The sequence below is a fragment of the Armigeres subalbatus genome, chromosome 2 (genome assembly GCF_024139115.2).
Source record: "Armigeres subalbatus isolate Guangzhou_Male chromosome 2, GZ_Asu_2, whole genome shotgun sequence".
Classification (NCBI taxonomy): Eukaryota; Metazoa; Arthropoda; class Insecta; order Diptera; family Culicidae; genus Armigeres; species Armigeres subalbatus.
In genome coordinates, this window is record NC_085140.1 from 192563089 (window position 1) to 192587696 (window position 24608).

The 24608-nt window shown below is 38.2% G+C and overlaps 4 protein-coding genes across 4 annotated transcripts in view; 3 read left to right on the forward strand and 1 right to left on the reverse strand.

Moving 5' to 3' along the window:
- Positions 1 to 24608, forward strand: part of LOC134211429 (four and a half LIM domains protein 2-like) — a 589158-nt gene that overhangs the window by 181233 nt on the left and 383317 nt on the right. The gene's annotated exons all lie outside the window — the stretch shown is intronic.
- On the reverse strand, positions 6097 to 7462 carry LOC134211428 (uncharacterized). Its single transcript, XM_062688270.1, has one exon. It carries the CDS (start codon positions 7184 to 7186, stop codon positions 6608 to 6610), a length of 579 nt encoding a protein of 192 aa, XP_062544254.1. The 5' UTR covers positions 7187 to 7462; the 3' UTR covers positions 6097 to 6607.
- Positions 7709 to 10136, forward strand: LOC134211427 (uncharacterized). The gene has a single exon (XM_062688269.1). It carries the CDS (start codon positions 7756 to 7758, stop codon positions 8740 to 8742), a length of 987 nt encoding a protein of 328 aa, XP_062544253.1. The 5' UTR covers positions 7709 to 7755; the 3' UTR covers positions 8743 to 10136.
- Positions 20441 to 21421, forward strand: LOC134215669 (uncharacterized). The gene has a single exon (XM_062694804.1). The coding sequence runs from the start codon at positions 20456 to 20458 to the stop codon at positions 21341 to 21343; it is 888 nt and encodes a 295-aa protein (XP_062550788.1). The 5' UTR covers positions 20441 to 20455; the 3' UTR covers positions 21344 to 21421.

A 24608-nucleotide genomic window follows, 5' to 3' on the forward strand; every position in this document is an offset into this window, starting at 1 on the left:
GTCAGTCGAAAAGCCGCTTGGTGTGGTTTGGTTGAACCCCGACCATATTAAAAAGAAACTGAGCTGCTTTCGAGAAGGCTTCCGAGAAGCGTAGAATGATGCTTTTAATCCCCTTGCAACAAAGCATAGAGTTTTTCTGAAAAAAAGGCTTCATGCCTCTCACCTCACCTCTCACGGAATCTTTAGATTCTAGATTTGGTCAAAAGTATGTTCTTAACATATTATTCAACATTTTGTTTAGATCAGGTATATTGCATCGGAGATTTTTGAAATTGACTCATTCGACGTTTTATCCGTTTGATCTTTTGTTCTTCTGTCCTTCATACACTGTGCTGGTTGTGGAGGGCAGGATTCAATTGGCTTTGATTGACTGAATGCCATGTACATTATGTACAAGACAATGTTTTGAAATGAAAAATACATTATTATCGAAACTTTATCAATAAGTTTCGATTGGAATTGTAAAACTGTAATACGTCCGCCATTACGCATTTTTGTCCGAGGTACCCCCTAGGGCCAGCGAAGGTACCCCCAGGGGTACATGTACCCCAGGTTGAGAACCGCTGATGTAGATGAAACAATAGAAGAACTATCTAACCAAACTACGGTAATGTCGAACTTTTTATAGAAGGCTCGGTTACCAATAAGTAACCAATCGACTCGACGAACTGAGCAAATGTCTGTCTGTCCGTCTGTCCTGGGATTTCTTGTTTTGGATCAAGTGTTGAAAAAATTAATCACTACATACCTAATGTTTATTTGTATAGACAATGTATCCAGAGGCGCATCCACAAATACGAGAAATGACTATTTAGGCAACAGTTATGGTGTTGAAAAATCGATGCAAATTTTACATGAAATCAATTCTAAATATCAAAAATCTTTACTACCGGATAGAATCTTCACAAAACTTGTGAAACTTTCGTTGGTCTTCTGAACAAACATTGTATTTCCAAATAGCAGGATTGTTCATGTCACAGTTGCCAGTAGCTCTTTTAAGTCGATCACTCTCAATGTCCATTAAAAAATGGCAAGTTGTGACGATTCGGAAGCTATACTCCATGATAAGTGCTTTAAAAACAGCCCCAATTCCGGGGGACACTGGTTCCGATTATTTATTTCAATTTTTTTATACAGCTGTGCGATAAAACTATGGTCCTCAACGGAAAACGAGCGAGGACGAAGCGTTTTATCATAACTTTTCGGTGATTGTTCATGGCTTATAATGATTCATAAAGGTTGTATGTTATCTATAAGGAGTTATTTTTGCAAACCCTGCGTACTCCACATACCACAGAATCAAGCTTTTTAGATAGAAACGACGCGTACTACAAGTGCACAACGATCCGTCAAGCACTAATTATTTAACTTCATTGTATCGTGATTCAAGACAAAAACAACCCACACATTGCCCGCCCAGTGACTGCTGCACTCTGACTGTAAATTAGCTAAAGAACTGCCCATGACATAAAGATGGCAAATTTCTGGAGAATACCAAACTATTTTTTGCTTTAGAAGTGTTTCGAAAATTATTGTTGAAAATATTTTTTCAGTCATGTACATGAAATTAGGAATTTTTGAATATTGTTCATTCGAACTTCGGATCCTTCCATCTTCTGCCTATCCGACCTCTAGTCATTCACCTTTTTGTCTTACTGCCCATTCTAGAATGCTTCTGATTTTTGAAAATCTTTACAACCTTCCAGCAGAGGTTACGGATCCCACAAATTTCTGTAAATCTTCAATGGTTTCAAGCAATTACTACTAATCTCTTTGAGGTTAATTAACTTTCAAAATTTATCATGGACCTTGGCGATTCAATATCAAAAGATCATCCATATTCCATGCGGGCTTAGGGATAATTGTAATTCCAGGTTTACCTTGTCATAAGACGAGTTTGTACAATCCCATTGAATTCCACCACTTAATTGTATCTTGACAGATACGTATTTCGACCTCAACAGTAACGCCGTCTTCAGATGTCACGAGGATTCCAGGTTTATTTTTCCCGTGGACTTCTAAAGACACTAAACCCTCTTTTTACGGCAGTTTTTTTACGTCACTTCGTTTTACGGCCTCCTTTTTACGGCACGTGACGTAAAAAGAATTTGAAACATTATTGACATTCAAAAGTAAGCCTATAAGAAGGCACTCTTAGAAACCCAAAGAACAAAGTAGATGCTTTGTATATTCATCATTTGCCTTCAACTATTGTTCCATTCCAGGTCATCCAAGAAATTCCTGGAGTCTACACGCGTAACCAAGGACCTAAGGTCTACAAGCGTAACGAAAGAGCTGTTATCTCTTTTTAAAAATGTATCATGCCCTACTTGATATATTAAACCTAATGACGTTCTAGGGCATCCGAGAATTCCCTGGAGTATCAAATCCTCAAATCCTGACATATGAGGTGTAGTAAGATCTCCAAATCGTCCTGGAGTTTGAATCAAATGGTCTGCCGAATCAACCAAGGCTTCCATGATGGCCCCAGCCACGGTAACAACCCAATTATATCCTCCGAGTATTTGTCGTTTACTCGCGTCTCAAATGTAGGCATATAAGTTGTTCTAAGATATCCAAATTATCCTGGACTTTGCATTAAATGGTCTGCAGAATTAACCAAACCTTTCTTGATGTCTCCAGGCGCGGTATCAACCCAATTATGCCCTCCGAGTTTATTTCTATCACTTGCGTCTCAAATCTAGACATATGAGAATGTAGTAAGATTTCCAAATCGTCCTGGAGTTTGATTCAAATGGTCTACCGAATCAACCAAGGCTTCCATGATGGCCCCAGCCGTGGTATCAATCCATTTATGTTCTTCGAATATTTTTCTTTCACTTGCGTCTCAAATCCAGTCATATACAAAACATTTGCATGGGCTCTGAGAACGCAGACTAGAGGACTGAGGACTATTTGTCCACACTCCAGGTCAATTTGGAAGGCCTAGAATATCGCATTACATGTACAAAAAATGTGCTTGGAGGACGTGATTGGTTACATAACTGTGCTGGGGTCATATGGCAGTTTGGAGAACCTGAATCATGTCATTTTCATGAATAAATTATGTGCATGTAGTCAGATGACATAATTGGGAACCGAGGTGAGACAGCCTAGGGCTGAAAGCCTCGCTATAAAGATAAAAAAATTGGAACACATCTTCATTGGGGACATAGTTCCAGGCGAGGTTGATTTTGGTTCCTACTCTATGGCAATTTGTAGAATCGCATGTAAACTATAAATACAAGTAGAACACAATTGGGGTGATATCGTTGCTAAGGACATCATGCAAGTCGGGGACATCATGCAGTAAGTAATCTAAATACACTTAGTGGACATAATGGCGTTAATATCGTGGCTGGGGACATGATGCAAGCCTTATTTGATTCAGTATTCAATTTAATTCAATCTTTAGAACAATTGGGAGATCTTACAACATCTTACATGGCAGAATTTGAGACGCAATTCGAAAGCTATCCATATTCCAGGATAACTTTGAGATCTTACAACACCTCATATGCTTTGATTTGAGACAAGTGAAAGACAAATACTCGGGGATTATAATTGAGTAGATACCGTGACTGAAGACTTCATGGAAGCCTTGGTTGATTTGGTAGACCATTTGATTCAAACTCCAGGACAACTTGGAGATCTTTCAACATATTACATGCTAAAATTTGAGACGCAAGGGAAAGACAAAATTGGGTTCACAACGCGGCTTACGACATCATGAAGGCTTTGGTTGATTTGATAGACCATTTGATTTAAACTCTAGGATAATTTGGAGAACTTACAACATCTCATATGCCTGTATTTGAGACGTTAGTGAAAGACTAATACTCAGAAGAGAAAATTAGGTTGACACCGCGGCTGGGGACATCATGGAAGCCTTGGTTGGTTCGGCAGATCATTTGATTCAAACTCCAGGACAATATGGAGACCTTAAAACATATCATATATCTGGACTTGGGACTCAAGTGAAAGTCAAATACTCGGTGGGCATGATTTATATGATACCGTGGCTGAGGACATCATGGAAGCCTTGGTTGATTCATTAGACCATTTGATTCAAACTCCAGGAAATTTTGGAGGTTTTATAACACCTCATATGTCTTGTTTTGAGACGCAAGTGGAAGACAAATACACGGAGAACATAATTGAGTTGATACCGCGACTGAAGACATCATGGAAGCCTTTGTTGAACTAGTAGACTATTTAATTCAAGCTACAGGACAATTTGGAGATCTTACAACACTTCATACGTCTTGCGTCTCAAAGCAAGTGAAAGACAAATCCTCGAAGTACATATTTGGGTTGATACTACGGCTTAAGACATCATGAAGGCTTTGGTTGATTTGATAGACCATTTGATTCAAACTCCAGGACAATTTGGAGATCATACAACATCGCATATGCCTGTATTTGAGACGTAAGTGAAAGACCAAAACTAAGAAGACAAAATTAGGTTGACACCGCGGCTGAGGACATCATGGAAGCCTTGGTTGATTCATGAGACCATTTGATTCAAACTCCAAGACAATTTGGAGATCTTACAACACCTCATATGTCTTGTTTTGAGATGCAAATTTTCAGAAAATATATTTGAGTTGATACCACGGCTTAGGACATCATGAAGGCTTTGGTTGATTCGATAGACCATTTGATTCAAACTCCAGGACAATTTGGAGATCATACAACATCGCATATGCCTGTATTTGAGACGCAAGTGAAAGACCAATACTAAGAAAACAAAATTGGGTTGACACCGCGACTGGGAACATCGTGAAAGCCGGACAACTTGGAGATCGTATAACATCTCATATGCTATGACCATAATAAAATGCTGAAAATGTTGTAAAATTTGAAATAATCACATTTGCATAATCACATATAACTTTTGTTCAACCTCCAAAAACTATAAGACACTTTTGGAATTGAAACGTAATTCCTGGGGTCGTTAAGAACAATCAGTGGACTATTTATTAGGATATTAGAAACCTCTATGATTACGGTTTATAGTCTGGATAGCTTTGAAACCGCATCTGTTAACTCACTGCTCTTTCAAGACGATGCCTTCATACAAAAACTACATACCGTAAACTGTCTAACGTTTGATGAAATTTTTAAGACTTGGAAAATCAGACCTACCAGACAGTATTGCAACTAAATAGTTACCTAGGTGATATGCTCTTACCATAATCATGGATAGGACAATGCCTTGATAGGACAATGCCAGGAATATTCATGCAAAGGACATGTCCCAGTACCACTGAATGGATCTATAGTAAAAAATACTCAAGATCAAAACTTAATCCTTTCCTCCTTCCTCATACCAGTGCGTTAATGAATAAAGCTTCCAATGAATGATTAAATTTGATATGATTAAATCATGCAACTCTGTGATTAAAGATTATGATTAATGATTTATTCAATGATTAATGATTATGATTAACGATTAAATTATTTTTTGACAATGATTAACGATTATGATTAATGAATAAATCGTTTGAAGTATGATTAACGATTACCGATTGTGATTAAATGTTGACACAATATGTGTATGATTAATGATTAACTATCGATATGATTAATGATTAATGATTATGAATAATCAAATTAAATGATTTGCATAGTGATCAATAATCAAGTAACCTTTCTACCAAATTATGTTATTAAAGGTATAAAAACTGTATGATTATGATTAAAGATTAATGAATAAAAGCGATTAAAATTGATGATTAATGAATAACCTCAAAACAATCATGAATATGATTAATGATTAAAGATTAAATGCAAAAATCTATGACTAACGATTAGTGATTAATGATTAAATCGATTTTTTTTTGTACCCAATAACCCATTATTCATTAATCATGATTAAATCTATGATTAATCACTAATGCTCGGCCACATACACAGCTTTTTTGTGTCAATTGTCAAACTTGTAAATACTGGAAATAAAAAAAATTTCTGCTTAAAAAATACTTATTTCAGCTTCATTAAACGGGAAACTAATTTTGATTGATTGCAGGACGTAAAATCGGATTTGTTCTTCAAAATAATTGTTCAATATTTTTTAAATGTTTTTAATGTACATATTTGAAGCATGGAAGTGGGAGTATAAGAGGAGTATAAGAGTAAAATCAGCAGTGATTCAAATCGTTCGGGGCTGTCAGTTTGAATATGAATCTGAATCATGCACTTTCCCAGCAGTGGCTCAAGATTCATTTTTTATAACAGTCGAGATTCTAAAGCTTAAAACTGTTATACCGCCCAGTTCTATTTTCTGCAGATTTGAACCACGAATGAATCACGAGATTCAAATATTTTTCAATTGTTTTGGTGCATGAATGCGTCATTTTATGTACGGATCAATCCACTTTGCATTTACCGCGCCTTCCTCAGCAGCAACATAATCATTTCATTTAATGAAAAAAAAATCAAACGTGAATAGAACACTGCTGAGGAAACCTGTGAGTAGGTTCTATTTTGGCTCATATTCAAACTAGAATAGTATTCGAAAATTTACAACCAAACTGAATCACTACTGATTTCACTCTAATAAATGGATATTGATAATGGAATACATGAACGAGTTATTTCAAGGTTATTTCTTTTTGCCGGCTGGGTTACTCTGCACAACATTACTCTGGTGAACGTGAACATGCACCTGTATTGCGGGGGATGACTGTTGCTGTGCGGCTTTGATTATTTTCTCCCGACACACCGACGCAATGTGGCCCTTTTTACGGCACATGAAGCACAACGCATCCTTATGGGAACAATCCGCCTCCTTGTGTCCGTGCCCGCAAACTTTGCACTTGTGCTGCTTCTGCTGTCCCCCACCGCGGCTTTTCTGCTGTTGGGGGGGTGCGTTCGGTTTGTTATGATGACCACCCGGTTTTATCCCTGAGGAGCCACCAGAACTGGCAACTTTATTCACCTTTGTATGTCTCTCTGATACCACCTTCACCGCGAAAGGAGGCACACTCGATTTTGGTGGAACCTTTTTTGTGTTCGCAGCACGACCAGGTGCATGTAATCCGGACGTGTACTCCAATGTAAACCGTTTTATCTCCTCACTTAATTTACCTTGCTGGGAGGATGCACCATGGTGATGATTGCGTTGGTTGCTTCCTCGTTGAGTAGATGGAGTACTCCAGTTATTAGACTTATTGGCTGACATTATTTGAATCTGTCTGAATTTGATTCGATTTCACTGCACACGACTGTACTCGAGTCGACGGTGGAGATTGTGAACACAAATATTGGTGCTTGGTTCGCATATGAGATGATGTGGGAATCCCCTTTTTGCAGTGTTGAGTATAGACATATTGTGTGAATGTGATTGCTTTATAAACATAACTTATTTATATCTCCCCATATACCAATACTCTTTTTTTTCGAGTGTAGCAATAACAAAGCAGTGGTGATTAACATCCTATATGAAGCACTAATTATTTTCATATTAGAACCTCGAATCGAAAATCTGCAGAGTTCAGAACAATACGAATATTAAAAATCGAATACGAAAGGAGTACAAATACTGATTCGACTGTTTTCTTTAATGAAAATACCAGTAAAGACCAGTAAAGATTATATTACTTCATCCCTCCACTGTATTTTAAACCTAATGCTGTTAGTATGTAGCTGCACCATTCATGGGTTTCAAATGTATTTGCAAATTATATAGTATTGCCACAAGCAGTTTCTACAGTCACGCCGCGGGTTGATCGCTCAAACGTTCTCCATCAGATGGGAGTTTTTCCGTCACTACACACTCAAGCTAAGCAGTCTCTATCGTACGCTCACCGGTGCATCGCTCGGCAGAAAATTCAAGGCGTAAAAATCAATCAAACATACCAAAGTAAAGTCATGGCAGCAAGTATGTTTTCCCGTCTGGATCCGTTCGACTGCCAGGAGGGTGATTTTGATTACTACTTGGAGCAGTTTCAAAACTTCCTCGAGCTAAATTCGGTTGAAGATGAGAGCAAAAAAGTACCCCTCTTCATCTCCAGTATCGGCCAGGACGCGTATAAAATATTGAAGGAAATTTGCGCACCATCGGACCCGAAGGAAAAATCATTTGACCAGATAACGGCCCTACTGGTGGAGTACTTTGCCCGGCAGGAATTCTACCTCCGGAATCAAAGACCCGGCGAGAAAAAGGGAGTGTATGTGAACGAGATGAAACGACTGTCACTGAAATGTAATTTCGGACCATTTGCGCATCACGCGTTGCGCGATAGAATCGCATGCGGAAAGCTTCCGGAAAATACGCCAGATGAGAAACCATCTATTCCGGCCGCACCCACCAATCCATCAAAAGAGCCAGACGCTCAGCAACAGCAACCGAGTGTACCGCAAGGAGTCCAACCGGTCGCAGAGAAAAAGGCAAAAGGGCCTAAGCAACAAAAAAGTGGTGGAGGAGCTCAGCAAAAGAAAGGTCATATTGCATTGACCAGCCGCGAGAAGGCCAACAAAGCTTCCCAACAGCAGCAACAGCAACCGATGGAAGTTCACGTGCACGTCCAGCAGAATACTGCAGCGGCGGGGGCGGAATATAACCTCAATCCGGATGATCCACAAAAGCGAACGAGGGGACCAAGGCAGCAGCAGCAAGGCGGACGTTATGGTGGGGGAGGAGCACAGCAAAGAAGAGGTCAAGCTGCATTGACCAGCCATAGGAGGGCCAACCAGCCTGCAGAAGAGGAGCAATCGTCGTGTGCCGTGATCATGTAAAGGGTGGAGAAGGTACGAGAAAGGTGTATCATGGCACAACGTGAGATAGGTTCAAAATGTGACGAAGAAATTTCATGATGGCAAGTAATCATATTGGTGTAAAAATTATCACACCAGGAGGATTAATCTCTCTTTAAAATTGCATGGATTGAGCATACACACTTAAAATTTAGTACCGAAGTCGGTTCTTTGTTTTAACCGAACATGATCAGTTGCCATCAAAGTACCGAATAATTCGGTAAAAATATGGTTTTCAGTCACATGTTTACAAATAAAACCGATTGATCGGATGCATTTGGAAATTTTTGACAGATAAGAGGTGAGACAGAACCGAAAAATTCGGTTAATCATTCTTGTTTACTGTTTCAGTACTTTAAAACCGAGAAAACTCGGTAAAATTAATTCACAGAACCGAACATCCGTTTCACGGCAGCAAGATGTTAACGTTTCTGATCAAAAGAATTAGGTTCAAAACAAGATGCATTTCATCATTCATCATTGTGTGTACGCTTCGTGGAACGAATTTTTCATGTTCAATAATAACAAAGTAATTTCGGAATATACTACTGTAAGGTAAGGAAATTGGATTGGAAACAGATTGGAATTTATAATAGAAGTTTTTTTTATATCTCAGACCAATTATAGGTTTCTACAGAAAAACAATTTCGATCACGTTGGAAATTATATTGGACGACCCAAGTCACAACCCATTCGAGTTTGGGGAACAAGCAAAAAACTGCTGCGTAATCAAATTAACATTAAATTTAATAAAACATGTGTTTAAAGAATGCTGCTGTGTTTTGTTTTTGTTCTAAACTGAAGTAGTTCCTACGGGCATCTCAAAAATCTAAACAACCGAATTCCGTAGTTTTCTACAGTTCGGTCGGTTGTATTTGACAACTTCCGGTATGGTTTTTTAACCGATTATACTTCTAGTAAACCGAGTTTTTTTTCGGTAAGTTTGACAAGTGAGAGCTAAAATAAGTTTACAGAACACTCGGTTTAACTATCTTGAACCGAGCGGGCAACCGAGTGTTCAGCAGATAAAAACTCGGTTCAAATTCAACCGAGTTCGGTCCAATTTTTAAGTGTGTACAAAATATTCAATTTCATGTTTAAGTAAAAGTGAACATATTGTTAATATGCTGTTTTGTATTCAGACGCATCCACGTTTCAAGTCGTAGGTAGGACAAATAGAAGAAAAGCCAATGGTGGTTTTGAGAAATCGATGCATATTTTACACATTATCATTTCCAAATATCAAAAATCTGGACCTATCTTTACATAATTTGTTAAATGTTCATCGATTTTCCGAACAAATATCGCATTTCTAATAGCCATGATTGTACATTTCGTGTTTTGCTAGTTGCTTTTTTAATTGAATGCTGGTCACAGTGAATCAGTGGCGTAGCCAGAAAATTGGTCTGGGGGGGGTTTTCTGAATATAATTTTTTTTAGAAAAAAAAAATTCCTTCTAAAAATGTTGTCTCTGGGGGGGGTTTTATGTCCAAAACCACCCAACCACCCCCGTGGCTACGCCACTGCAGTGAATGCAACATAAGGAGAGGCATATTAATTCGACAATTGTTGGTACAAGAGACCGAGCAGTTCTCCGCATCTCCATGATTGCCATTGGAAAAGGATAGTTTGTTAGCAGGGATCCTAATAAATCGGAAGTCGCGTTGTGAAGCAACCAAATATATAATTTAACGACGATACTTTAAGGCATAAAGATGAGACCTGATGAAACTCAATCGCGCTTTCAATACGCATTAAAAAACTGATAACGCGCACTTCATGTATTTTGTCTGATAAGCGATAGCACATTTCATAACGTACTCTACACACTCCGTGGCTTGTGAAGAATCGTACTTGAGGGTTGTGCGCGATAAAATCTGAACACTTTTACACACGTATAACTTTATAAATACCATATCAGCGAGTGAAATAGTTTGTAGAGTAAGTGATGAACTTTGTCAAACTTAAAAATCACTTTAATAAAGTCAAAAAAAAAAAAAAATGATGAATGTATGTCCTTACTTACTGAAAATATATTTCTTATAACTGTTACTATAATTATATAATTTCGATTCTATAATCGACAAGAATAAAGAGAAATTGATTAGCTACTAATCGATTATTCGGGATTTTATGACATCCCTAGTAGCGTATGACGTCAGATTTGCATTGTGTGAAATGATTGGATGAAGAGAACAGAAAAATAGCTTCACGCTGCACTTCTTTTGACATTAACATTTAACAGCGTGGTATGCAGTGTAGTGAAATCTCAATTATTATATAAATATCAGTTGAAAATGTCGGTGTATGAAATTTAAAAATACTTGTTTGGATACACGTGGAGACAGACATAATTATACGCATATGAAACTACAGACCAGATATTTTAAATCCTGTGGGGATTTCCTTGCCCCAATTTGCCCTCTTTTGCATATGAAGTCTTCAAATATCACTATTTTCGACTTTAAATCGCCGATAACAAGTCATGTTTGCAAAAAACATCCCTGGTATCTTCCAGAAAATGGTCTATTTTGCTTATATATACATTTTTGTAGAACATTGTATTGACCTGAAACTGTTAGTTTCGAAAATATCTTTAAATACTGTTTTTTAGGGTCTGTCCATAAAAAACGCCCGTATTTCAAACACGATGATAGATGGACACTCGGTGTCTTCAGCAATAAAATTCATAATAAATTACACTACAACTTTGCCAAAGACACCATATAAAACCATTTATTTAAAAATCGTTTATTAAAGAAGTTACATTTTGCAGCGCCACCTGTGGCAAAAATTGGTACTACAACTTTTCGTCATTCGATGCGCCATATTTTTCTAAAATTTATTCCCGAAGACACCGATGCCAAAAAATAACACCCTAAAGTGGTAAAATAAAAAGTTCACGATTTTAGCCAAACGCATCACTGTGCGATCGTTGGCCAAAAATACCGTTCAGCCGAAATGGTTTTTTGACAGAATGGTCCATTTGGCCGAAAATGTCATTTGGTCCGACGGGTCATACGGCCAAATCTCATTGACTGAACCTCGGACTGAACGGGTAATATGGTCAAAAATGGCCTCTCGTTTGGCTAAATAGACTTTTTGTCAATTGACCATTGTGCGAAATTTCGTAGCCTCTCTGTTTTTAAGTCGATATTGACCATTAGGCCAAAAGACATCTAGCCAAGTACCATATTGCAAAACTAAACGATTAACGGATACTGTCAAAACTGATTCGACCGAAAATGTAGTTTGGCTGTAAGCAAAAGGAAAATTTGGCCGAACTTGTAAAAAGTTGTGCCGAACTTGTAAAAAGTTGTGCCGAACTTGTAAAAAGCAGGTCATTTGGCTGAAAATGCCGTTCGGCTGAAAAAGTCGTTTGACCAAATATGGATCATTTGACCAAAAATGCCGTTTGGTAAGAATTGTCATTTGGTAGAAAAAGATCAATAGTTTTTGGCAAAACTCAACACCCTGGGTCATTTCCAGTGCTAAAACTGTAAGCAGTACTCCACTATTGCTCTTCAAAGTGCATGGACATATGTAGTTTCTCAAACAAACGAAAAATTTCATACATTCCTAAATATTTTTTTTTGTCGTGTTTTTAGCCAAAATATGTATTTTTGGACAAGGATATATAAAAATCTCATTTTGACCAAAAATGTTACATATGCAGTTTCTCAAACAAACGATTCATTTTTGGTCAAACCATTTTCGACCTGATAACAGTTTCGGGTAAACGTTCAGTTCGGCTTAATGGGAATTGGGAAGATGACTTTTGACTTATAGGCCAGTATCGACTTGAAAAGTAGAGGTTACTAAATTTCGTTCAACGGTCGTTTGACAAAAAGGCCTTTTCACATAAATGTCATTAGGCCAAACTGATGAATATTTTTGACTAAATTACCCGTTTATTTTTGAGATTTAACGGCTATGCAGTCTGATTTATTAGAAGAAATTTTAAAATTTTGTCCCACGTTTCGACATCGGTGTCTTCTTCAGCGAGAAAAATTTGATTGCTTTTTGTTAAGTATGGGTGTTCAACAACTGCAAATTCCCCGTTCAGTTATTGATATTTGGCCGTATGACCTGTTGGCCCAAACGATATTTTCGACCAAATGGCTCATTATGTCAACCGACCAATTCGGCCAAACGGCCGATGACCTATTCGGCCAGACGACCAATAAGGGGAAACGACTTTTTCGGCCAATTTACCAGTTCGGCCGTGTCGCCCTTCTCTTCTGTGGGATTTTCAAATAAAATTACACGTTCATTCCACTTTAAATTTTCCAACAAACTGATTCGAATTTCCACGCCTGCTGCGATCAATCAATTTTTTTTACCCATGCGCATTCCTATTCAAATCCCCTTTTTTCAAAATCACCTACGCCTGCTGCGATTCGAGTTCCTTTTTTTTCATACCCATTTATTCTAACCTTTCCAACTATTCCACGCCTACTGCAATCCACCCATTTCAATTAGCATGCCCGTTTATATTTGCCGTATATTTTACATCCATCGTGTCCACTGCGATCAATTCGTCATAATCGTTCATGAATGCTTTCTTTTTATATAATGCTAGTTTTCTGCTATTCATTAACTAGTATCTATTTATTTCGTTTATGCATACCCCTTTGTTTATTCTTTGTTTTACGAAAGTTACTAATGTTATATTTTTTTATAGTTTTTTTATTCCAATCCCTATCCTTCCCTACAGGCCGTATGTCGCTTTCGGCCAATGGAAAACGAATGTGACGTAAAAAGAATTTTTGCTAAAATTTCTAGTATTTCACTTTATTTATTCATTGTCGCCAAATTGTCGTGGAGTTTGAATCAAATGGTCTACCGAATCAACCAAGGTTTCATGATGTCCTCAGCCGCGGTGCCAACCCAATTTTGTCTTCTGAGTATTAGTCTTTCACTTACGTCTCAAACACAGGCATCTGAGATGTTGTAAGATCTCCAAATTGTCCTGGAGTAAATCAAATGGTCTATCGAATCAACCAAAGCCTACAATATGTCCCAAGCCGTGGTATCAACTCAAATATGTCCTCCGAGGATTTGTCTTCCACTTGCGTCTCAAAACAAGACATATGATGTGTTACAAGATCTCCAAATTGTCCTGGAGTTTGAATCAAATGGTTTAATAAATCAACCAGGGCTTCCATGATCTCCAAAGCCGCGGTATCATCAAAATCATGCCCTCCGAGTATTTGTCTTTCTTTTGCGTCTCAAGTCCAGGTATATGAGATGTTTTAAGGTTTCCAAATTGTCCTGGAGTTTGAATCAAATCAAGTTTGAATCAAGTCTACCGAATCTACTGAGGCTGGCAAGATGTCCTCAGCCACGATATCATTCCAATCATGCCTCCCGAGTATTTGTATTTCACTAGCGTCTCAAGTCCAGGTATATGAGATGTTTTAAGGTATCCAAATCGTCCTGGAGTTTGAATGAAATGGTCTACCGAATCAACCAAGGCTTTCACGATGTCCCCAGCTGCGGTGTCAACCCAATTTTGTCTTCTCAGTATTAGTCTTTCACTTGTGTCTCAAATTATAGCATGTAAGATGTTGTAAGATTTCCAAATTGATCTGGAGTTTGAATCAAATGGTCTAATAAATCAACCACCCGAGCAGCACAAGTCAGATAAAAATGGTTGCAACAACTTGATTGTGACTAAATCTGGTCATATATGAGTAGCAGTAACCCATGCGGAACATGTGTGCTGCTTGGGCATGGCTTCCATGATGTCCTCAGCCACGGTATCATCAAAATCATGCCCTCCGATTGTTTATCTTTCACTTGCGTCTCAAGTCCAAGTATATGAGATGTTTTAAGGTCTATAAATTATCCTGGAGTTTGAATGAAATGGTCTACCGAATCAATCAAGGCCTGCAAGATATCTTCAGCCGCGGTATCAACTCAATTATGTTCTCCGAGTATTTGTCTTTCACTTGAGTCTCAAACACTGGTATTGGATTTGTTGTTAGATCTAAAAATTGTTCTGGAGTTTAAATCAAATGGTCTATCGAATCAACCAAAGCCTTCACGATTTCGTAAGCCGTGGTATCAACTGAATTTTGTCTCCGAGTATTTGTCTTTCACTTGCGTCTCGAAACAAGACATATGAGGTGTTGCAAGATCTCCAAAATGTCTTGGAGTTTGAATCAAATGGTCTACCGAATCAACAAAGGCTTTCACGATGTCCCCAGTTGCGGTGTCAACCCAATTTTGTTTTCTGAGTATTAGTCTTTCACTTGCGTCTCAAATTTTTGCATGTGAGATGTTGTCAGATCTCTAAATTATCCTGGAGATCTCCCAATTGTTCTAGAGCTCGAATCAAATGGCCTACCGAATGAACCAAGGCTTCCATTATGTCCCCAGGCACAAAATCAACGCCATTGTGTCCACTAAGTGTATTTAGATTACTTACCAAATGAACTTGAATGATGTATCACCCCAATTGTGTTCTACTTGTATTTATAGTTTACTTGCGGTCCTCCATATTGCCCTAGAGTAGGAACCAAACAGTCTACCAAATCAACCTCACTTGGAACTATGTCTCCAATGAGGGTATGTTCCCATTTTGTATCTTTATTAGCGAGTCTTTCAGCTCTAGTCTGGCTCACCTCGGTTCCCAATTATGTCATCAGAGCACATGAACATAAATTATTGATGAGGATGACATGATCCAGGTTCCACAAACAGGTTCCAAAACTATCGCGTTCTACAAGATCATTTTATTCGGTTTTACCATGGCTGAGAACATCATGAAAGTAATTGTTGATTTTGTAGACCATTTGATTCATACTCCAGAACAATTTGGAGATCTTACAACATCTCATATGCCTGGATTTGAGACGCAAGTGGAAGAAAAATACTTGTAGAGCATAGTTGGGTGGATACCGCGGCTGAGGACATCATGAAAACCTTCGTTGATTCGGCAGACCATTTGATTCAAACTCCCGGACGATTTGGAGATCTTACTACATTTCATATGTCTGGATATGAGACGCAAGTGGAAGAAAAATCCTCGGAGGACATAATTGGGTTGATACCGCAGTTGGGGACATCATGAAGGCTTTAGTTGATTCGGCAGACCCTTTGATTCAAACTACAAGACAAATCTTACAACATATCAAATGCCTAGATTAGTGACGCAAGTGAAATACAGATACTCGGAGAACATAATTCAGCTGATTTTGCGGCCGTTGACATCAAGGAAGCCTTGGTTAATTCGGTAGACCATTTGATTCAAACTCCAGGACGATTTGGAGATCTTACTACATCTCATATGTCTGGATTTGAGATGCAAGTGGAAGAAAAATACTCGGAGGACATAATTGCGTTGTTACCACGGCTGGGGACAGCATGGAAGCCATTGTTGATTCGGTAGATCATTTGATGTAAACTCCAGAGCAATTTATAGTTCTTACAACATTTTATATGCCTGGATTTGGGACGCAAGTGAGAAACAAATACTTGGAGGACATAATTGGTTTGTTACCGCAGCTGGGGACATCAGGAAAGACTTGGTTGATTCGGCAAACCATTTGATTCAAACTCCAGGAAAAATTGGAGATCTTACAACACCTCATATGTTTTATTTTGAGACGCAAGTGAAAGACAAATACTCAGAGAACATAGTTGAGTTGATTCGGTAGACCATTTGATACCAACTCCAGGATAATTTGGAGATTCTAGAACAACTCATATGCGTACATTTGAGACGCGAGTGAAAGTCAAATACTTGGAGAACATAATTGGGTTGTTACCGCGGCTGGGGAAATCATGAAAGCCTTGGTTGATCCGGCAGACCATTTGATTCAAACTCCAGGATAATATGGAGATCTTATAACATCTCATATGTCTGGATTTGAAACGCAAGTGAAAGAAAAATACTCAGAGGGCATAATTGTGTTTATACCGCTGCTGGGGACATCATGAAGGCCGTGGTTGATTCGACAGATCATTTGATTCAAACTCCAGGACAATTTGGAGATCTTACAACATATCATATGCTCAGATTAAAGACGCAAGTGAAAGACAGATACTCGGAGAACATAATTGGGTTGATACCGCGGCCATTGACATCAACGAGATAACAGCTTTTTCGTTACGCATGTAGACCTTAGGTCCTTGGTTACGCGTGTAGACTCCTGAAAATTCTTGGATGAACTGGGATGGAGAAATTGTTGAAGGCAAATGATGAATATACAAAGCATCTACTTTGTTCTTTGGGTTTCTAAGAAAACCTTCTTATAGGCTTACTTTTGGATGTCAATAATGGTTCAAATTCTTTTTACGTCACGTGCCGTAAAAAGGAGGCCGTAAAACGAAGAGACGTATAAAAAACTTCCGTAAAAAGAAGTTTGATTGTACCACCATTTTGGAATATTGCATAGATCGTCATTTTCTCTAATGCGTTTTCAAAGTATACAAAAGCGATCTTTAAGCACTGGTGGTAACTTTAAAAACTCTCTAGGAAAACACAACAGGAAGACCAGCGATAAAATACAATGGAAATAATGTGATTCCACCAGTAAACTTGTTCTCGGGAAAGTGCAATTCAATACTAGATCTAACAATGTAGACTTTTCGCCCAAGTCTTGCTTGAGTATTTTAAAAAAAGCTTCATTAATATATTTACATTGAAAAATGAATGTATGACATTTCCCAGAAAACCATTTGCCATAATCAATTTGCCAGAATGATTTTCGCCAGAAACCCATTTGCCAGAATGGACCATATACCAGAAAGCCATTTCCCAGAAAAGACCATTTGCCAGAATGCACCATTCCCCAGAAATAGTAAAACTGGAAACTCCGATTATTATTGGTGGCTAAAAAATAGGAAAAGAATTATATAATGAAGGTAATTTTGTATCACGGGGATTGGGCATTATTTACTAATGAAAGGATTTTCGGTATAACTAATTTTCATAAAAGAGATTATTTAACATATTAGACAATTTTCAGAAAGATGGATACTATTTATCAAAAAATACATTCATATTTGTCTAAAACCAAACAAACTGTTTACGAATGGATATCATATTTCTTCGCCTTATATCATATCTACAATTGGATAATATCACTTTAAATCATACTAGACAGCTATTGAAGAAGTTATATTTACCAGTCGAGGCAAAATGCCTACTTCTAAAGAAGGAATCATACCCACAATTGTCGTATTAAAACACAGGCACGGGCAAACACTTACTATTAGAGAAAGGATAACATCTACCCTTGCCTTAATCGCAGCAAGCGCCTATTTCTAGCAAACGCCTGTTTTCAAAGAAGGGATCACATCCACCATTGCCTTAATACGGATAAGCGGCTACTTTTAAAGAAGAAATTACAACCACCATTGCCTCAATCCAGGCAAACGTCTATTTTAAAAGAAGGGATCACTAGGCACTTGTTTGTATTAAAGCATACACCATTGCTTTAATCCAAACAAGTGCCTAGTTTTAATGAAGGAATCACATCTTCCATTATATTAATCCTGGCAAACGCCTATTTTTAAAGAAGAGATCACATCCACCATTGCATTAATCCGGGCAATCGCCTACTTTTAAAGAAGGAATTACATCTACCATTGCCTTAGTCCGAGCAAGTGCCTTGTTTTTAAATAAGGCATCCCATTCACCATTGCCTTAGTCCAGGCAAGCGCCTTCTTTTAAGAGAAGGGATCATATGCACCATCACCTTAATCCGGGCCAGCTCCTACTTTTAAAGAAGGAATTACTTCCACTACTGCGTTAATTCGGGCAAGCGCCTGCTTTTAAAAAAGGAGTCACATCCACCATTTACTAAATTCGAGCAAGCGATCACATATGTGAATATTCACCATTGCAATCTGGGCAAACACCTATTTGAAAGAAAGGATCACATCCGCCATTGCCTTAACCCGTGCAAGCGGCTACACCCGGCTTATGTATGCTTTCTTTGAAAGAATTACGTCTTTCCAATTCAATTATCGATCGGTGGGTGCGGTGTTTTATTCCTTACTAGAAAACAACTGAATTTCTTATTGCAAACAACAAAGCAAAATTATGAAAAATGTCCCTTATGCTAAATTTTCCTCCCTTTTGACGCTGTTCACTGCTATGCCAAAAGGGCATGGCGTTATAAATTATTATTCATACTGGGCAAACGCGTGCATGGCAAGTAGGAAATGACCAATTCTGGTGAATGGTGCATTCTGGCGAACGGATTCCTGGGGAATGGTCCATTCTGGCAAATTGATTTTGGCAAAAAGCCTTCTGGCAAATGACTTTCTGCCGAATGTCATACAACCTTGAAAAATAATATTTAAAGGTATAATTCGGATTGACTGACATTTGCCAAACGGCTTTTTACCAGAATCAATTTGCCATAATGAACCATTCCCCAGAATTGGTCATTCCCTAATTGCCATGTAGCATTTGCTCAGTATGCGCAATAAGTTTTTGCATAACTGAGAACAGCGTCAATGGGGAGAGTCATTTAGCATTAAGGACATTTTTCATAAGGAATTTGAGGAATGTAACACCGCACCGCTCAATAATAGAATTGAAAAGACGTAATTCTTTTGAAGAAAGCATACATAAACCGGATAAAAGCCGCTTGCCCCGATAAGGCAATAATGGCGGATGGGATTTTTTCCTTCAAATAGTTGTTTGACCGGATAACGGCAATGTATACGCAGGTTGAGTTTCTCATGATTGTATTAGAAATTAGCAAATGTGTATATATTATTTTTAGTTCTCATACAGAACTGCAGGGCCAGATTTAGGAGAGTCCGGGCGGGGGCATGAACCCACGTCACCACAAATCATTATGTATCAAAATCAACAACCTTTTCAGAGCATTTAGGAGCCCCAAAAACTGTTGGCTCCAAGCCCTCTTCCGGCTAAAACCGGCCCTGCCGAACTGTAATAAAATCTGTTATCTATGGGTTTGGTTGGGCACAGTAATTACATCAGTATTGGTGTTGATATAAATCTAGCGATAACATTTCGACATAGTTGTTTCATAAGGGCCGAAGTCGCAAATGTAAACAAATCGAGTTTATGTCATAGATCGAACCTCCTGGAAATGTACTATATGTAGCATATTCAAAATATACAGAAGGGCGATATTACATTTCCGTTGAAATTTTTTTCTCGGTGCGATTGCGCCCCGAGTGCGATTGGCAGCAAAAGGGCTAAAATGTGTTTCATTTTTGCATTATGACACTTCGTTCTTGCATCCAAAACACATGTGAGCAAAAGGGCTAAACGGTACTTTGAAAACACAACGGGGCGATGCAAACAGGCGATACTGACAAACAGGTTGACAGCCGGGCGTGGAATTTGGGCGAAAAGGATGTTGTCAAAAACATTATGGCGCATTTCTGAAGGGCGCAAGTGTACACTGTTAGAAAAAAAAGGACGACTAATTCTTTAATCATATTTTCCAATCGAAATCATATTTTCCAATCCAAAATCGAAATAAATCCGAAGTAAATTTTATTTATATGTGGATTCAATGATTAGATATGGATGAATTTCAGGCAAACTATTAACATTTAAAATAACATCTACTCTTTGAAATATAATTGAAAACATGTCATGGAACATTCCAACCCATTTTTCTCCATTCGAGCTCATTGCGACATTGGCCCTTATGAAACAACTGTGTCGATTTGATTATGTTAGGATCATTTTTCAATGCCCACAATAGTTACAGTCACACTTCCAACACACGCGAACGTTCGCCATCAGATAGCAGTGAACCCATCGCTTCATACGCAACAACTGAAGCAGTCTCTATCGTACGCTAACCACTTCGCCAGTGCATTACTCAGCGGAAGTTTGTTGATAGAAAACCATCAAATAAACCGTAGTTTAGTCATGTCAGCAAGTTTATTTTCTCGTCTGGATCCGTTCGACTGCCAGAAGGGTGATTTTGATTACTACTTGGAGCAGTTTCAAAACTTCCTCGAGCTAAACTCTGTTGAAGATGAGAGCAAAAAAGTGCCCCTCTTCATCTCCAGTATCGGTCAGGACACGTATAAGATCCTGAAGGAGATCTGCGCACCATCGGATCCGAAGGAAAAATCATTTGACCAGATGAAAACTCTACTGGTGGAGTACTTTGCTCGGCGAGCATTTTACCGTCGAAATCAACGGCCTGGCGAATATACGGGAACATTTGTGAACGAGCTGAAACGACTCTCACTTAAGTGTAATTTCGGCGCATTTGCCCATGAGGCATTGCGCGATAGAATCGCTGGTGGAAAGCTTCCGGAAGATACGCAAGATAAGAATCCTGCGGCTTCGTCCGCACCGGACGCTTCCAAAAAGGCAAAGGCCCAGCAGCAGCAGCAGAAACCGAGTGTACCGCAAGAAGTACAGCCGGTTGCAGAGAAAAAGGCAAAAGGGCCTAAGCAGCAGAAAAGTGAAGGAACCAGTGCCAGTAATGCAGGAGCCCCGCAGAAGAAAGGTCATATTGCGTTGACCTGTCGCCAGAAGGCCAACAAAGCTTCCCAACAGCAGCAACCGCAACCGGTGGAAGTTCATGTCCACGTTCAGCAGAATACTGCTATGAAAAATTGAACTTTTACAAAAAATACGTTCTTGGATGTTTTATTTTATGTTTCATTATTTGTACATACAATTTATAACATTTGAAAACATTAAGTTTATCTTTATTGATGACACCCATATTTCATCTAGAGCCCAAGACTGATTTCAGACGAGGTACTTTAATTATTTTGACGTAAACTACGTCTAAGGGGAAGGTTCGGATACGGGGTGTAAAACGAAAAATTTCCAAATTCAAGACCGTCACGAAATTTGAATAGATTAAAGCGCTACTAGCGTCTTTATCTTTCAACGGATTTTCAGGATTTTCTTATCATTCCATTCGTAAACTCTCCAGCAAAAAACTCATCGATAATATTATCAACGTTAAACTGTTGAAAATTTCATTTTTTTTGTTTTTAAATTCAGAATTAATCAATCCCGTTCATGCACCCCCAACACGGACATCAGATTGTAATTCTATCTCCCTTTTATTCGGGATTTCACGGAGAGCGGATCAGAGTGGCCGGGGCGGTCTCAGTGACAACGGTGGTGGTGCAGCAGAATATTTCTAGACAAATATTTAAAAAGGGCGTAACAGCCAAAATTTATTCCTTCTGATTCTTTGTCCACATATATAGCTATTTATCTGGACAAAGAATCAGAACGAATAAATTTCGGCTGTTACGCCTTTTTCAAATGTTGGTCTAGATTTGTCGCTACGGTGCTTGGTGCTGGCGGTCGTGGAAGCAGAAGCGCATCATTTACGTCCGTGTACCAATCGGCATCATCGGCGGGTCTGCCAATCAGCGGCGTCCGTAGCGCCGAATCATCGGAACTTTTTTTATTTGCTGACTATCTAATACATGCCTTCATCTCTTAGACTAGGTATTCCGTGTTTTCTTAATACTATCAAATATAGTATATTAACAATATAGCCCACTCCTGCCAAAAACAGGCGAACGCGACCAAAGCGCTTTTACGGATGGTGGTCGAACTATTTAATCGAAGCAACACGTTACTTTGATAAAATCGTTGCGATGTGTTAAGGCGTATCGTCGCTTCCATAACAATCAGAACAAAGCGAAGTTGCAAACGTCATAATGACTCGATTTACTGACCAACATTTGCATCGAAGAATCACTTCCATGGTTGTTCAAAATAACCCTTATAAACGGTATAAACATATGAAACACCTGTTTTTCTAATCTGCCTGAATTTTTCAGCTTATCGCATGTTTTCAACTAGACTTCGGATAATCTGTGCGTTTTATAAATAATCTGTTGGAATCATTCGTTCTTTGTTAAATTGTTTCTGAAGTCAAAATTTTGAATGGAAATATTCACTGGTCGCTATGCTAGTAGTTAGTGTTTCACTAATATAGCAGGAAATGATCGCTGGTCGCTCTTTGGAATCCTATAGTACGCAACAGAACTACATAAATAAAAAAATGGATTCGATGGTTGGACTACGATGGTTGAGTTAAATCGAAAAAACGTTCGATGGTTGGACTACATCCGGAATAAGAGACGTGCGTAACTCCATAGACAATTATAATTTTAAAAATAGGGTGGAAAAACTGCCTCCTTCGTCTCATTCCTGTATCCAGAAAAGGACATATCGTTTTGATTCATACCAAGCGCCTTGTTCATATTTCGAACACTTGTGTTATCCATTTTACAGGATCTAAATTGGATCTTGATCCACCCTACTGAGAACTATTGAAACTTTTGTGTTTATGGTGTTCACAATCTTGTGTTCGGATTATGACTCGTATTTGGGGTTACCAGTTTTATTTTTTTGACAGTTGACTGGTATAAAAACTGAATCTAGAACAGCTGCTGGGAAATTCAATGTTTCAGATTCATATTCAAACTGACAGCCCCGAACGATTTGAATCACTGCTGATTTTATTCTTAGCGAACATAGAAAATAAAATGTTCTATTTTCCATTTTTAGTATTTTATTGTGAATACATCAACTTTATTATTTGTTACATGGAGATTAACATGCGTAATTGTGACAACCATTTATAATACCGGAAGTACCAACCAAATACTGACATTTTGTCTGTGTGGAGTGTCAAACATATCCCAGGCCTGGTAGCGGGTCACTTTTTAGTGACTTGGTCACTTTTTTCGAGCAAGTCACTAAAAAGTCTCTTTTTTCGACTTCAAGTCACTAAAGTCACTTTTTCTCGCAAAAAGTCACTATTTTCAACTATTTTGAAACTATTGACTAATATTTTTGAATGAAGCTTTATGTATCCATCGGATGATGCTTTGTTCATGGCGGAAATGAAATTACGGATCTTGGGAAAATGATTGCTCTGAAACTTCGCCAGCCATTTTACTCGCTCTTATTGGCATTTCACCAGTAGCTAATTGAAGGTGTTTTACGTCAGAATTTATAAATTGGTATATGATGGTCATGCAAGCAGGAGACCTGCCTATTTGGATTTTTTTTAACTATCAGGCTTTCCACAGTAAGGGAAGGTTTGGAGACTTGATTCCTTGAGAGTCTTGACCCCTTGGGAGATTTGGCGGTATTTTCTAATAAATCCTCTAGAATCTAGACAAATGATCATTATATGGCGAGTTGTTTTTTGGATTGACAATCTTGTTTACTCTATTACTTACTGTGTTTTGACCCTCCTGAAGTTTTTTTAAGTGGCCACAAAGAATTTGAACATCTCCTCCCAACAATGACCAAATGCTATCATTTTTTACAGCACAAAGCCATAAGTATGCTAAATTGTCTGCACTGATAAAAAATCCTGCATTCCATTGCAATTTGAAGATATTTGAATTTTTAGTTGGTGCCCCAATATGAGGGGACTTGATCTCTCATTAGTCACACATAAAATTGGCGAGAAAATTCAAGAAAATATAAATTGTGCTAAAGCAGATAATTTTTCTGTAGATATAGATGTAATGAAGGGTTTGCTCAAAAAAAATATTCATTGAGTAGATATCGTTTAAATAATCCCCTTCAAACGATATCTACTCAATAAATATTTTTTTCGAGCAAACCCTTCATTACATCTATGTCTCCCCAAGACTCCCCAATTTTGAAGATTGCATGCGCTGTCGAGTTCCATAGCAAAAATCATTGATGAATACGCACAGCAAGTCGAAAAATCTGCGTTTTTATATTATTTAAATATTTAAAAGTTCAGAGTTCATTAAAGAAAGTTCTTGGAGAAGGAACAATACCCTTCGAATATTTTCAAATTCGACTTTTGACAGCACTTCAAAAAATCAATTATGTATCAATAACAACAACAGTTACAGACTAC